General features: G+C 48.8%; 3 protein-coding genes and 2 non-coding genes across 6 annotated transcripts; all 5 read left to right on the top strand.

Annotated features, from left to right (window-relative positions):
- Positions 1-4,039: 4,039 nt before the first annotated feature.
- Positions 4,040-5,071, top strand: J3458_014457 (uncharacterized protein). 2 transcript variants are annotated; one of them, XM_066120564.1, is made up of 5 exons: positions 4,040-4,167; positions 4,219-4,236; positions 4,344-4,698; positions 4,764-4,816; positions 4,874-5,071. In XM_066120564.1, exons 1-5 carry the CDS (start codon positions 4,096-4,098, stop codon positions 5,060-5,062), a joined length of 687 nt encoding a protein of 228 aa, XP_065974399.1. In that variant the 5' UTR covers positions 4,040-4,095; the 3' UTR covers positions 5,063-5,071. The 2 variants fall into 2 exon arrangements, with proteins under 2 accessions (XP_065974399.1, XP_065974400.1); XM_066120565.1 differs by lacking the exons at positions 4,040-4,167; positions 4,219-4,236 and having other exon boundaries at positions 4,309-4,362; positions 4,419-4,443; positions 4,503-4,698.
- A 678-nt stretch (positions 5,072-5,749) lies between these two features.
- On the top strand, positions 5,750-7,606 carry J3458_014456 (uncharacterized protein; the record flags this gene model as incomplete). Its single annotated transcript, XM_066120563.1, has 1 exon — positions 5,750-7,606. Exon 1 carries the CDS (start codon positions 6,962-6,964, stop codon positions 7,604-7,606), a length of 645 nt encoding a protein of 214 aa, XP_065974398.1. The 5' UTR covers positions 5,750-6,961.
- A 31-nt stretch (positions 7,607-7,637) lies between these two features.
- Positions 7,638-8,186, top strand: J3458_014455 (uncharacterized protein; the record flags this gene model as incomplete). Its single annotated transcript, XM_007810628.2, has 1 exon — positions 7,638-8,186. The coding sequence occupies one exon, from the start codon at positions 7,638-7,640 to the stop codon at positions 8,184-8,186; it is 549 nt and encodes a 182-aa protein (XP_007808819.2).
- A 1,343-nt stretch (positions 8,187-9,529) lies between these two features.
- J3458_014454 lies at positions 9,530-9,610 on the top strand. The gene has a single exon. It is a non-coding gene; the product is annotated as a tRNA-Ser (tRNA).
- Positions 9,611-10,845: 1,235 nt separating this feature from the next.
- Positions 10,846-10,927, top strand: J3458_014453. The gene has a single exon. It is a non-coding gene; the product is annotated as a tRNA-Ser (tRNA).
- Positions 10,928-12,144: the final 1,217 nt, after the last annotated feature.

Below are 12,144 nucleotides of genomic sequence, written 5' to 3'. Positions count from 1 at the left end.
GCGTATTTCTCGGCCCGTCCACGTCGGTACTGCTGCCTCAGGCAGAACGGGGCACACCCAACTTCACCTTGCGGCACCATCACGGTGCAAAATCATCCAATAGCAGCACAAGCCCGGCCACAATGCAATTTACTCTGAGCAATCCATTACCTCAGACCAATCAACGTGTCGCGTCGTGAGGCACTTGAGGTCAATCCATGGTCCCCTTGACGAAGTTGGTTGAAGCATGAATGTGGTAGCAGCAAACACTCTTGACTGGGCACGCCGAGTTTGATCGAACCACTTGCTGTTGCAAAATTCTGCTGCCTGATCATTTTCCTTTTGTTCCAATAATTGGCAATTTATATGCACACGGGGCGTTTTTTTTTTTTTTTTTTTTTTTTTTTGGCCGTTTTTCTATCCATATTTTGCATTTCTTTTTGCCATTGTAGCCGAATACTGGCCTGTCGCGACGGGAAAAGGAAGAAAACCTGCAACGCGCGCAAATATCAGTACAGGACAAAATCCATAAATCTGTACGGAGTAGAGCCCTCAAGGTCACGCATGAATCCACACGTGTTCGTGCTGCACTGTGAATATTTTCTCCCCCATGTCCAGTCATGGTGTGACCTGCTGCACTCGACTCTCGTGTCACTCAAGCCTAGTCCACACATCTTGCACCAGACCATTTATACCAACGCCGTTGCCAAATGACGACCACGAGCGCAAACCGCCGAATGCAAAGCAAAACCAAAGGCAATGGAATATGAACAGCATATTCCGCAATTGTCAAACCTTGATGCGCTGCGAGTTCTCCTCCGGTCGGAACCGATCGTAGCTCTGGGAAGCCCTGAACTCATTACCCTAGACAATCCCCTAATTAACTAAGATGGACGTGACAGAAAAGCAGCATCACATAGCAGTTATCCCCTCGATGAAGTTTCTTTTCTGAATGCGATAGTGAGTTGGATAGCAGAAGAAGTCATCGAGCGGCTTTTCCCCCCATTCCCCTCACGGACGCGCCGCGGCGTCGCAATGCACAGTCCAGGGTAGTTAAAGTCAATAGTATACTACAGTATATCACAATATGGAGCGCGACAGCCAGGTACTTTAAATGTCCACTGGTTGAATCCCTTCAATGTTTTGCCTCCCACTGTAAGTCTGGCGTCCTGGTCGTAGCATCGGATTATATTCAGAAGATGCCGGCAACCCTCGTCACCAAGGCAGCAGCATCCCGACATTCCACAAAGATACATACTTACTTTGAAGTCCAAGCTAACGATAGTTACTTAATGTCTTCCATACTAATAGTAGCTTAAATTTTAAACATATATTGTCTAAAATTATATACAACGCGAAATAGTGACCAAAGTTCGGGCTAAAAAACAGAAAATCGCTCAATGCTGGAGCCAATCGTGGCGCCAATCACCTCAGGAACCGAGACCTAAAGTCTTCGGTTCTCATCGTACGCTGCTTGAGACATCTTTGTAGTTGGCTAACAACCTGTAGACAAAGCGCTCGAATGTTCATACTATTGTGGATGCCATTTCGTGGTCTCTTTCAAGAGGATATCCTCCAGGGCTATTTCCAGACGCCAAGGCTGGTGACTTGATCTTGGTCAAACCTCTTCAATCGTAAGTCCACGCCACGAAGACCATGGCCAACCACCCGTCTCGCCGGTATTTAGAAGTCGCTGTTTTCCCAGGCAGTCTTGTCTCCAGAAGGGACAATCTTGCTGGGGGGCTGGCAGCAACTCAAGACGATGTAGCTTGAATTACATTAGATGCAGTCGCCAATTCTTATTCACCCTTATTGAGGCCCTATGAGCACAGTAGGTTGAACCATGACTGCTTCAGCCTAATCGGAGATTTTCTCGTGAATCACCTTGGCATGCTCTCTCCAGTAGCAGCATTCCATGTTCTGCACATTCATGGTCCTCAATAAGCTGTATTGATTGCGACAAAGAGCCTGTGGGACGGGCCTCTGGGCGACTTCAGGATGGACACAAATAAGTTGAATGAGACCATGTATACTGAAGGGCTTGTAGCGGCCAGAGCAGTAAGATTCATTCGATCCACGGATAGGCTCAACATCTCTTTGGGCATCATCGGAAGTATTATAGAGCATGTTGGAGTAGCTTAAGGCGATGTGCAAATGTATTGTGGAAATTGCATAATGAGTGCAACGTCGATTTCGACTGAATCGGGTCGTCTGGGTGCGGATCGTGCGAAAATTGTTAAAAAAGCGCTCGTGATAGAACAATACATTTGTCAGGCTTTCATCGCGATATTATACTTGCCAATTGAGTGTGTTTTCTCGATGACATGGGTCCAGTCTGCTTGTCGCTCTATTGATTGTTTCCAACCACGTCTGCTTGCATGCATTCAGGAGAGTACACAAGTCGGCCCACGGATCAATTTCGATTTGACCATACAAGCGGCTTTTCTATTTTTTTTTCTTGTCATCTTATAAGTACTAGAGACTTTTTGAGTACGGGGTCTGTTTGTACGATAGGCAACTGTCGGCTGGGGTTGACGGCCAAGCATCACCATTATCAGATGCGGACCTTGGAATAGGCGGCGTGCGGTTTAGCGACAGACAACATATGGCCAAAGCAGCGTCCTGTTCGCGACGGCTTTTTCGCAAAGTCCGTAACTGGGACGAGGCTCATGGCCGGAGTCGACGGATCCGTTTCCAGAAATCGGACAAGCTTTCTCTTCATTCGGCCTTCGGATGTTTGAGACAGCAGAAAAGACGTATAAGTTGTCTCATCCCTCTCGATACCAAGATTTGATGGGGTTGCTTTGATAGACCCCTCGAGGGTCTCATGGTGGTTGCCCAAATCTATGATTTCGTCAGCGCCCTTATCATCAATATTCAGGGACGACGAGGTCATGAACAATTAGTGGCTAATGACCTCCCTCCCATCTGAGGCTGGACTCTCGTTGGCTTGAGTAGCCGGGGTGCTGGAATAATCAACTGAGCGGGTGACGGCCATTTTGGCAAGGAAATCACGGATATCCTTCAATGTAGATGGAGAATAGACAAGAATAAAGATTTTAGAGAGTTGCCGCTATAGTCGTTATCGTCGCTAACGTCGTCGTCGTCCTCGTCGCCGTCGCCATTGTCGTCGCTGCTATCTTCGGAATTTATTGCATAAAAATAAGAAGAGGCGTCTGATTCTCACCAGCACCAGCACCACATCTTTCATATTCTATTTCCTTCCATTCTGCCGTCACCGCCTACGAGCCACCTTGCACCTTGCTCTTATATTCAAGAGATTTCATTGGCTAGACCCATGAATTCGGAATAGTTGGCACCTGTCGTGTTAATCGCTGCCAGCTGTAACACTCTCTTGGTAGTTGTCCAGGCTCCTGCCCTAATAAGCAGATGACCGATCGGTAGACAGGATTAACAATTCCCCAGATATGTAGTAAAAAAGCACTGCCCCGTCTCTCTTCTCTTTCTCTCTTTCTTCTTCCTTTCACGTAGGACCAGCCACAAAGCTGTAAGTATTGTTTCCAGGTTGCCTTCAAAAGTGAGCAATTGCTCCCTCCGTTCTGAGGATCGTACATGAATAGCACACTGACACAGCCATTGAATGCGACAGAACCACTCAAGTTCACTTGTAAGTTCATTTGTCATACAATCATTGTGCGGTGATGCTAACATCATATTTGCAGATCCTCTGTCGTCGTACGTTGACCCTTACCGCTCGAGCCGCTGCCCATTTCGCCGACACTCTAAATTTTGGACTCTCCGCTAACGACTTACCATCTGTGCTCAAAAGCCAGTTGACTCAATCCTTGTAAGCCATACAGGTGTGATCTCAGGGGTTTAGGTAGCACTAATGTTAGAATGCAGTTTGTTGTACGTTGAACATAACACAGCTCGAGCATTTCGCCACCCAAATTCAATCAGTCTCATCCTGTCAGATCCAATTCTTCGATTTGTACTGACTAATTGATACCTCGCGTTTTAGGGTTGAAATTATTTTTTTCAGTGCGTAAGTTTGACACGGGCCTGCGTTTTTGATACATGTATGTTGACCAGTGTCCAGCAGCATCTCTCTAGTACGTAAGTCATTTGTCGACGATTGGCCTATATGTCATATACATGTCGCAAAGATTGCCGAGACTCATATACTTATCAAATTCTTCTGGCCGCAGCAGTCATTACTTCTATCATGTATGCCTGTCCACCTGTCAGTGCTATTGTTTCGCTAACTCTCTTGTCCAGTACCCGGTAGTTATCTTTGTAAGTGCCTTGGACCATAATGGCCGACTTTTCGAACACCGCTTCGCCATACCTGCTCAGAATCCGATCCCCCAATCTTCTAACACAAAATTTTTCATTCTCTCTAGTTTCTCTCCAGGCAAATTTGTGAGACATGCGTCAGGCCATTTACTCAAACCGACTCAGCTAACCCATCACGCCAGAAAAATGTCGGAAGTCCCCGCCCGCGTATGATTCTTCTCATATCCCACATAAGTTTGTATATACTAACACCCGACTGTTTTCAGATGGGAGAATACGAGGTCGTGGCCCCTGGGGCCAATCCCCCGTCGCCTCCCTCCGCTGCCCCCGCTGCCCGAAAAAAGGGCAAGAAATATGCTGCCAAGAGGCAGCAGCAGAGGTCTACATGCCACAATTGTGGCCAATTGGGGCATTATGCCCGGGATTGTCGGCTCCCCCGCCGACCCGCCGCCGCCGCGCCGTGTGAGTATATCCTCTTACCAGCTCATAAACCGATAAGAGTAACAAAATATCTAACTAATTAATAGTTTACGCCGGCGTTGTTAACTATAATTATTTCAGCGGCACAGCTGTTATTCACGTAAGCTATATAACACACCCTAATTTGCGCTCTTGCTGACGTACAATGGTAATTTAGGGGCCCTCGGGCACAATGCCGCCCTTTGGTGGCCCACCAGCCAATGGAAATGGTGGGGTCAAGAAGAACAAGAAGAAGAAGAAGGCCAAGGCCGAGAAGGCCGAAATGGCCAAGAAGGCCGAGGAGGAGGAGGACAAGAAGAAGGTCAAGAGGGAGGAGGGGGAGGAGGCGACGGGGCAATTTTTTTAGCTTTGTGTTGGGCTTTTTTTTTTAAAGAAAATATTACACAGGTTTTTGGGTGAAGGGCATTGACTTCTTAACACGCGCTTCGTGATACCATGTCCAGAAAGCATCCATGGTCTGCCAACCGTCCAGTGACATCCTAAAGGTCTTTCGATCTAGGGGATCCAGCCAAGCGAGACTACATCATCATCAGCGTCACCACTTGTCATCACAAATGTAATGCACCAACGCGACCCACATGTATTGCCAATTTGTGGCCTTGGGATTTCCAGCGTTCTCTATTACTGTATAGCCGTAGGTCACGAATCAGTTCTGTTTAACATTCTAACAGACATATAATCTGTGGCAGAGTATATTTACATATTAAGAAGTATACGCTAATATACCATAATATATTTATTTATTAAAAAGTATATACTAATATATTATAATATATTTATATATAAAGAAGTATATATTAATATATTATATTATATTATAATATTAAGGGTAATAGCTAGGTACCTAATTTAGTTAAATACCTACCTAGGTAGGTAGTCTTTGCCCGCCTTTAACGGTACTATTCTTTACTACATTGGCGACACCGTTCTAAACCTGGATTAAACTCCTGCATAAGCTTGCAGGAGGACACAATAACGCAGATCACACACGAATGAGACACGCGACATGGCTATGAGACCCGACGAGGATTACCTTGCTAGCTGCACTCACACGAGTTTTCTATTTTATTATAATGTAAGCTTATACTAATGCCTCCACGCAAGATGCCCGCGCTTGGAGATGGCATAGCCATTGCCTTTCGGCTCCCCCACAGCCCACAATCCAGCTGGACTTGATACCGACACAGGTCTACCATATCGATTCGTGTAAAATGATTGGTATTGACGAGCAAGTTTAAAAGAAGTCATGTCTTTTCCTCGGATCGTGTTACGTGTGTGTCGCATATCTGCGCCTTGGCTCTCGCCAAACGAAGCAGTTTACTGAGTGTAGTGCCCCAGTTATTGGAAGCTCGTCAGAGTCAAAATACTCCTCTCCTTCCCTGGGTTTCAACCCCGTGTTCTTATCCATTCTAGACGCCAGTAGTTCTTCGGCTAAGAAAAGAGGTAGCTGATAAACCAGAGACCATGCTCCAAGAAGACGAAGGTGACTGGATGTATCACACCCATTATACGAACCTCCCCGCCCCAGACGGTATCAAGATGAAGGTGAGGGACCAACCACATGGAAGACGGCAGCTTCTTACACAAATCCCTACAAGACACGCCATGGACCTGCATATTTTCCAGGTGGTTCTGCTCGCGACGGGCAGGAAAGTTCCAAGATCGCCCCAGCGCCCAGATGAAAGGAACGGTTGTGGCGTTTGAGGGCCTAGTTTGTGTGAGTCCTCACTTCCTCCCGGACCTTTCGGAAAATACACAGACTTGGGTCCATCAACCCCGTGAATAGGAGCCCCTGTAAGAGCGCTTCAAAGACCTCTGTAGACGCGGCAATGCAATCCTCCGCTGTCGTGTTAGTTAGAAGGGGCACTTCTTGCCCCTCGCCCCCGTCAACTTGCAACAGCTTCTGGTCGCAGATCCGGCTATCTTCCCGGCCTCAGTCCTCAACCAATTACAACCTCCGTAGGCTTATTGGTAGCGTTCTGGGAGACGGGCCGGCCGACAAGGGACAAAAGGGCCGTCTATTCCTTTTGGATAGAGATCTCAATCAAGTTGGCACTTTAATGCGAGGCCTCGGCATCCTCCCCGTTGAAGCTAGTACTCGCGGAATGCTCTTTTGACTGCTCTTTGCAACAATCCCCTTGGGGCCAAAATATCGCGAAATATAGAACTCTTTTTGTTGACGTCTGATACTTACGCCCGTTCTGGACATATTTCAAGTTCATAAAGGCATCCCCAGACATCAGCAATGCATTCACGAACGGTCCTGCAAGCGGCATGTGTAGTAGGATCGTCCTATGTATACTTGGTACGAGCCCAGACGCTGGCGATCAATAATGTCGGTGTTATCGACATGGTGACGGGCCAAGTCCAAGAGTCGCAGAATATTCTAATCAACGGCAACAGGATTGTGAGCATGCAAAGTGAAGAGATCAGTCCGGGGGCCGAGCACAATTTTGATGCCACAGGCAGGTTCGTCATGCCGGGGCTCGCCGATATGCACGTCCACTTATACTTCACCAACGATCCAGCGAACTTCGCGACGACGGATAATTCGGTGCTCCCCGCGTTGCTGGCCAACGGTGTGACGACTGTTCAAGACCTCGGCAGCAACTGCGATGCCGTTAAAGACACAGTGCAAAGAATCGGACACAACGAGCTGCTGGGGCCGCGCATATTCACAACGTGCGAGATGCTCGACGGCGAGGAGTCGCAATTCGAAACGGTGAAGCGGTTGCGGGACCCTGAAGCAGTGGAAAATGAAGTCCAGAAGCTCATGGCGCAAGGTGTCAACAGAATCAAAGTCCACCTGCGCCCGAGTCGGCCCGTGTTTCAAGCCATAGCAGCGGCATGCCAAAAGAATAAACATCATGTTTGGGGGACACGTCCCTGACTCGACCAACGCACGAGAGGCCGTGCAGGGGATGAACTTCATCGAGCACATGAGTCGCATTCCACCCGGCGACGCAAATCTCGCCCAGACGATAGGGAAGAAGCAGCTTTGGGTCACTGGTACACTCATTCAAGGACCATCGCAAAGTCGCCTCAGCCTGGCCGACAACCTGAGGAAAGCCGGTGCCCGGATGCGCGCCGGCACAGACTTGCCGCAGGGGCGCGGCCTCTGCCCGAATGGCGCCACACATACGGAGCTCAAGTTGATGGTCAAGGCGGGATTTACGCCGCTGCAGGCGCTTCAGTCTGCGACGACCAATGCATACGAGTCCTTGGATATGGGCTCCCAGTTGGGGACGATTGAGCCGGGAAAGATGGCGGATATGGTCTTGCTGAGGGGGGATCCGGTCGAAGACATCAACAACATTGACACGATTGCTGGAGTCGTCGTTAATGGCACACTTCATGGCAAGGAGGCGCTTGACAAGATGCTCAGTGATGCCGACGTCGTCAACAACTTGCCGTTTGCGTGTGGTGGCAAGAACGCCGTAAAGCCCAGGGTTGGATGTTGTTCTGTCTAGGTCCCCGCAAATCCTCCCTTATAATTACGTGTCATGTATTTGACCTCGCGTTGGAGCTTCTTTCTTTTGCTTGAAGGATCTCGTCGGCGTAATTTTTCACGTTTAGCGGTTTCTAGTCATAGCGGCGCGTCCAGGCTTGCGTTTCGGGGCTAACTGGGCACAAAGCGAAATTATTCCCTATCTGGGACGGGATACTGTCGGATAACACGTCGCACGACGTATACAACAATCCTTCAGATGATGGGAGACGACTTTCTTGTAACCGCATATCAGCAGTCATTGGTCAATGGTCACCCAGTCTCGGTGTTTACCAGTACTCATTGGCAACTAAGTGGCTCGGCCACTTAGTCGCAAGCCACAGCTGGGGCGGAAAGCTGGGAAGATTCAGGAATTTGAAATGGGACACAGATGCAAGATTCCTATAGTGTAATGTATAAGTTGATTTCGAATCCAACTAATTGAGCATGGTGTCTGGGATGTAGGCTTGGTACGACCCCTCAATATAGTTCTGAGACACGACTTTCCATCACATTGCGGTAGCACTGTCAGTGATGCTTCAGGGACGACGGGTCATTACTCAAGAGCCTGATGGAGACATGGTTTCTGGTGTGCATCCCGACGCAGCTCCAGGAACGCCGTCAGATGTGTACAAGGCATGGTACTCCAAAGTGTGTCCTTCGCATTCAACACCACTCGGCCACTCCGCCTGTTGTATTTGTTGAAGGATTGTGAGTTCTTCAAGGAGATAGAGACGCTCTCGATATCAAAGAAGCTGTCGTCCATAGATCAAACAATGGAATCATTTTCGGGCTCTTTGGGGTCAACCCAGGCGGTATCAGGGCGTCTGTAGATCAGAAGTTCCCGGACCTAAATCTAGAATGAGGATGTGGTGTCTAGCATTCGCTGTCAGCTGTCAAGCCACGTAGTCGCTGAGGGGCAGCTTCCGAAGCCATATAAAATTCATGTACTCCAGACCGCGGTGTACACTGCCCCAAGTACTCTTTCCTCTACCTGGCCGTGCGTTCACAATGGAACTTCACTCGCTCACTTCACTCACAATACCGTACGTGATCGTGGTTTACGACTTGCCCGAGATTGCATGTTGAAGGCATTGCAGGGCCATGTTAGATGCAGTTGCGAAGATGGGGAAGGGAAGGTGCAAGTCGGGAAGAACGGACCATGGAAAATAGAAGCGGGGCGGGGCGTGGTGGGGCATTTCCGGACTTGGATACGCAATCCGTACCCGCATCTCCACCAACAATACCACATCACACAAACGCCGCAAATACACACAGAAGCCGTCATATAATTAAATAACTCACAATCCTTCAACACATACAACAGGCGGAGTGGCCGAGTGGTTATGGCGATTGACTAGAAATCAATTGGGTTCGCCCGCGCAGGTTCGAGTCCTGTCTCCGTCGTCCTTCCTTTTTGCGTGTTCCTCATGATATAAGACCACGAGTTGAGCATAAATTTGTGGCTTGGGTTCAGCCTTTTTTTTTTGCAAACCCACATTGGATTGACTTGAGTCCACTTTTAGCATCTGTCTACTCGACCTGGACCAACAAGACCCCAGCTCAGAGTGAACAAGCGAGGTGGTGCGAGATGGCGCAAATTTGAAGCCATCACCAACCAAGACACGGCACGCGGTACGTCGCCTACAACGCAAGACCAGCACACAGCGATGAGAGGTATGAATGCACCGAATGCTCTATTTTGGGACGAGCGAGACGTGACTCTAGAGGGCCTGCGTACAATGTTCGAACGATGAGTAGAATGAGAAGCTCCGAGTGAAATGCTTTGAGACGGCGGGTGGCTTCACGGCGACGGTAGTACAACGATCTGATCTGGATCAAAAATACTCGGTAAATGAAGATGACTTCGTCAATACTGAACAAGAGCAGGGGTATCGCAGCCAATGGGACATGGTCATTACAATCGTTCCGGGCATGCCTTTGGTAACATGTTTCGGAGAGCTAAGGGGAACAAAAAATACTGCGCGTCGGGCTTAAGTAATTGAAAAAACAAAAGGGGAGATCTGCAAACAACATGTGACGATGACGAACGACTGTGTTGAAATGTTTTGCATGAGGCATACAAATTCCGGGGTGTTGTTTGCTTCCTTGGCAAGTGTGGCTTTGCGAGACCCACGTAATTCGCGATGAGGAGTTGGTGACAGCTCGATCCGACTGTCTTCCTGTGTACGGAGTACAGAGTAGACTTAAAGGTCAAATTTCGAGAAGCCGTCATTTGCCACAGAACCCGGGTCTTGGGACCGGCTATTCACAGCGCAACGTCTTTTCCATATTTCCCGAGATTGACATGGGCTAACAATAAAGATTTTACACTGAGCGTTAGATTTTTACAGGCCCCCTCCTCGGCTAGTGCTATAGGGTATGGGAACACTGCTCCGGTTCAAGTTCCAAACACTATCGTGGGCGACCAGTGCTGAGTTTACAATCACATATCGGCTAATAATTTTCCCGCGAGCGACCCATTTTCACCTTCTTATTGGCAACACACATACGGAGTACTGGGGAACAATTCAGCACGCGTAATATTTCACTATCCTTTGGGGTTACGGGCTGGGTGTGGTATTGTCTTTGCATAAGCTTCAGAAAGCAGAATAAGGCGCCGACTTCACAATGAATAATAAGGCGGAGTGGCCGAGTGGTCCAAGGCGGTAGACTAGAAATCTACTGGGTTCGCCCGCGCAGGTTCGAGTCCTGTCTCCGTCGACTTCTTTTTGTTGAGGTGTTATTTTTCGATCGTGTTATATTTTTGGTGGTGTTTTCAGTTGTGTCATTTGATGGGTTGCCAGAACGGGTTGCAAGCCCCGAGTGGGCGACTCACCCCACTATTTACCCAGCCGGGCGGGAACCACCACTTAGAAGTTGGTGCCGAGACCCACTTCACTTTTAAGACACCAGAGAAGAAGGCGATGGGACGAGTTTGGGTTCTTGCTAGTAGTTGACTTTTGCCATCCATGGCGACTAGGGATTGACCAGAAATTTGGGTGCGGCGTCGCAAATTCCGAAGCCATCAGACGACTTGACCCATGTCTGCTTCTGCTGGAGCCGAACCGTAGGGACTGATTGATTGTCTTGCCGGCACTTCCTGCGCCTGCTGCGGACTCGCGCGACGGGCATACTTTGTTCTTGGCTCAGCAGAGTATGTTGGCATTGAACTGCCAAAAAGTGGGAATGTTGCTTTGAACGTTTATTACTACGTAATAAGTTATGGTGCGACTATGCTCGCGTGTCGTTTGGTAGCTGCTTTTAGCCATCACCAACCTACACCGCAACTGTGCTGTAACTGATCATCCCAAGTTTTGCTCCATCTGGGGTCTTTTGCGGTCGGAGTGAAGAATAATCAAGGTCAACTAGTCTGTTTTGACTCCCGCGTTTCGCATCTTCCGCGTTGCCCGATTGGCCGATGAAAATATCGGACGGCGCACATTGCTAGAAAGCTCATCGCAAAATAGTTTATTGCACTCCTGGACACGTTGAATGCGAATGTACAGCATCACGACATTTTGTCGACGCAGTCGCTTCTGATGATGAGCGGGAAAAGACACTGGCCAATGCACATGTCTCGTTAATCATGCTTTATTAACCCGCCAATCTCAATGGATGGAAATAATCGCGGATCTTGCACCGAGACACGCATTTTAACATGGCCACGTTTCTCTAATCTCGACAACCGAATTGAGTGTCATGCACGAACTACGCAAGGGGGAGCGCTCTTACGGCCCGGGATCGACGCCACCAAAGGCAACGGGCCCTGCCAGAACGCAAGCTTTTTCCATCCTGGTAATAAGTAGCCACAATTAACAAACTCGCAAACCCAACCGCATCCGAACAAGACGAACCGGCAAGAGCCTGTCGCATTGGCCGCCATAGCGCCTTGTGGGCAACATGAAGGCTAAATGACTCTGCGGGGGTTGGCGCCTCCC

The sequence above is a fragment of the Metarhizium acridum genome (assembly GCF_019434415.1).
Source record: "Metarhizium acridum strain ARSEF 324 chromosome Unknown scaffold_320, whole genome shotgun sequence".
NCBI lineage: Eukaryota > Fungi > Ascomycota > Sordariomycetes > Hypocreales > Clavicipitaceae > Metarhizium > Metarhizium acridum.
The sequence above is the reverse complement of the archived record's forward strand: the minus strand, read 5'-3'. Positions and strand labels throughout refer to the sequence as shown.

Excerpts from the sequence above, each read along its gene's own strand:
- J3458_014457 (XM_066120564.1), top strand. The coding sequence starts at position 4,096 with ATGTCGCAAAGATTGCCGAGACTCATATACTTATCAAATTCTTCTGGC. Across the intron at positions 4,699-4,763 it reads ACCCGCCGCCGCCGCGCCGT|TTTACGCCGGCGTTGTTAAC; the intron begins GTGAGTATATCC and ends ACTAATTAATAG. Across the intron at positions 4,817-4,873 it reads GCGGCACAGCTGTTATTCAC|GGGCCCTCGGGCACAATGCC; the intron begins GTAAGCTATATA and ends ATGGTAATTTAG.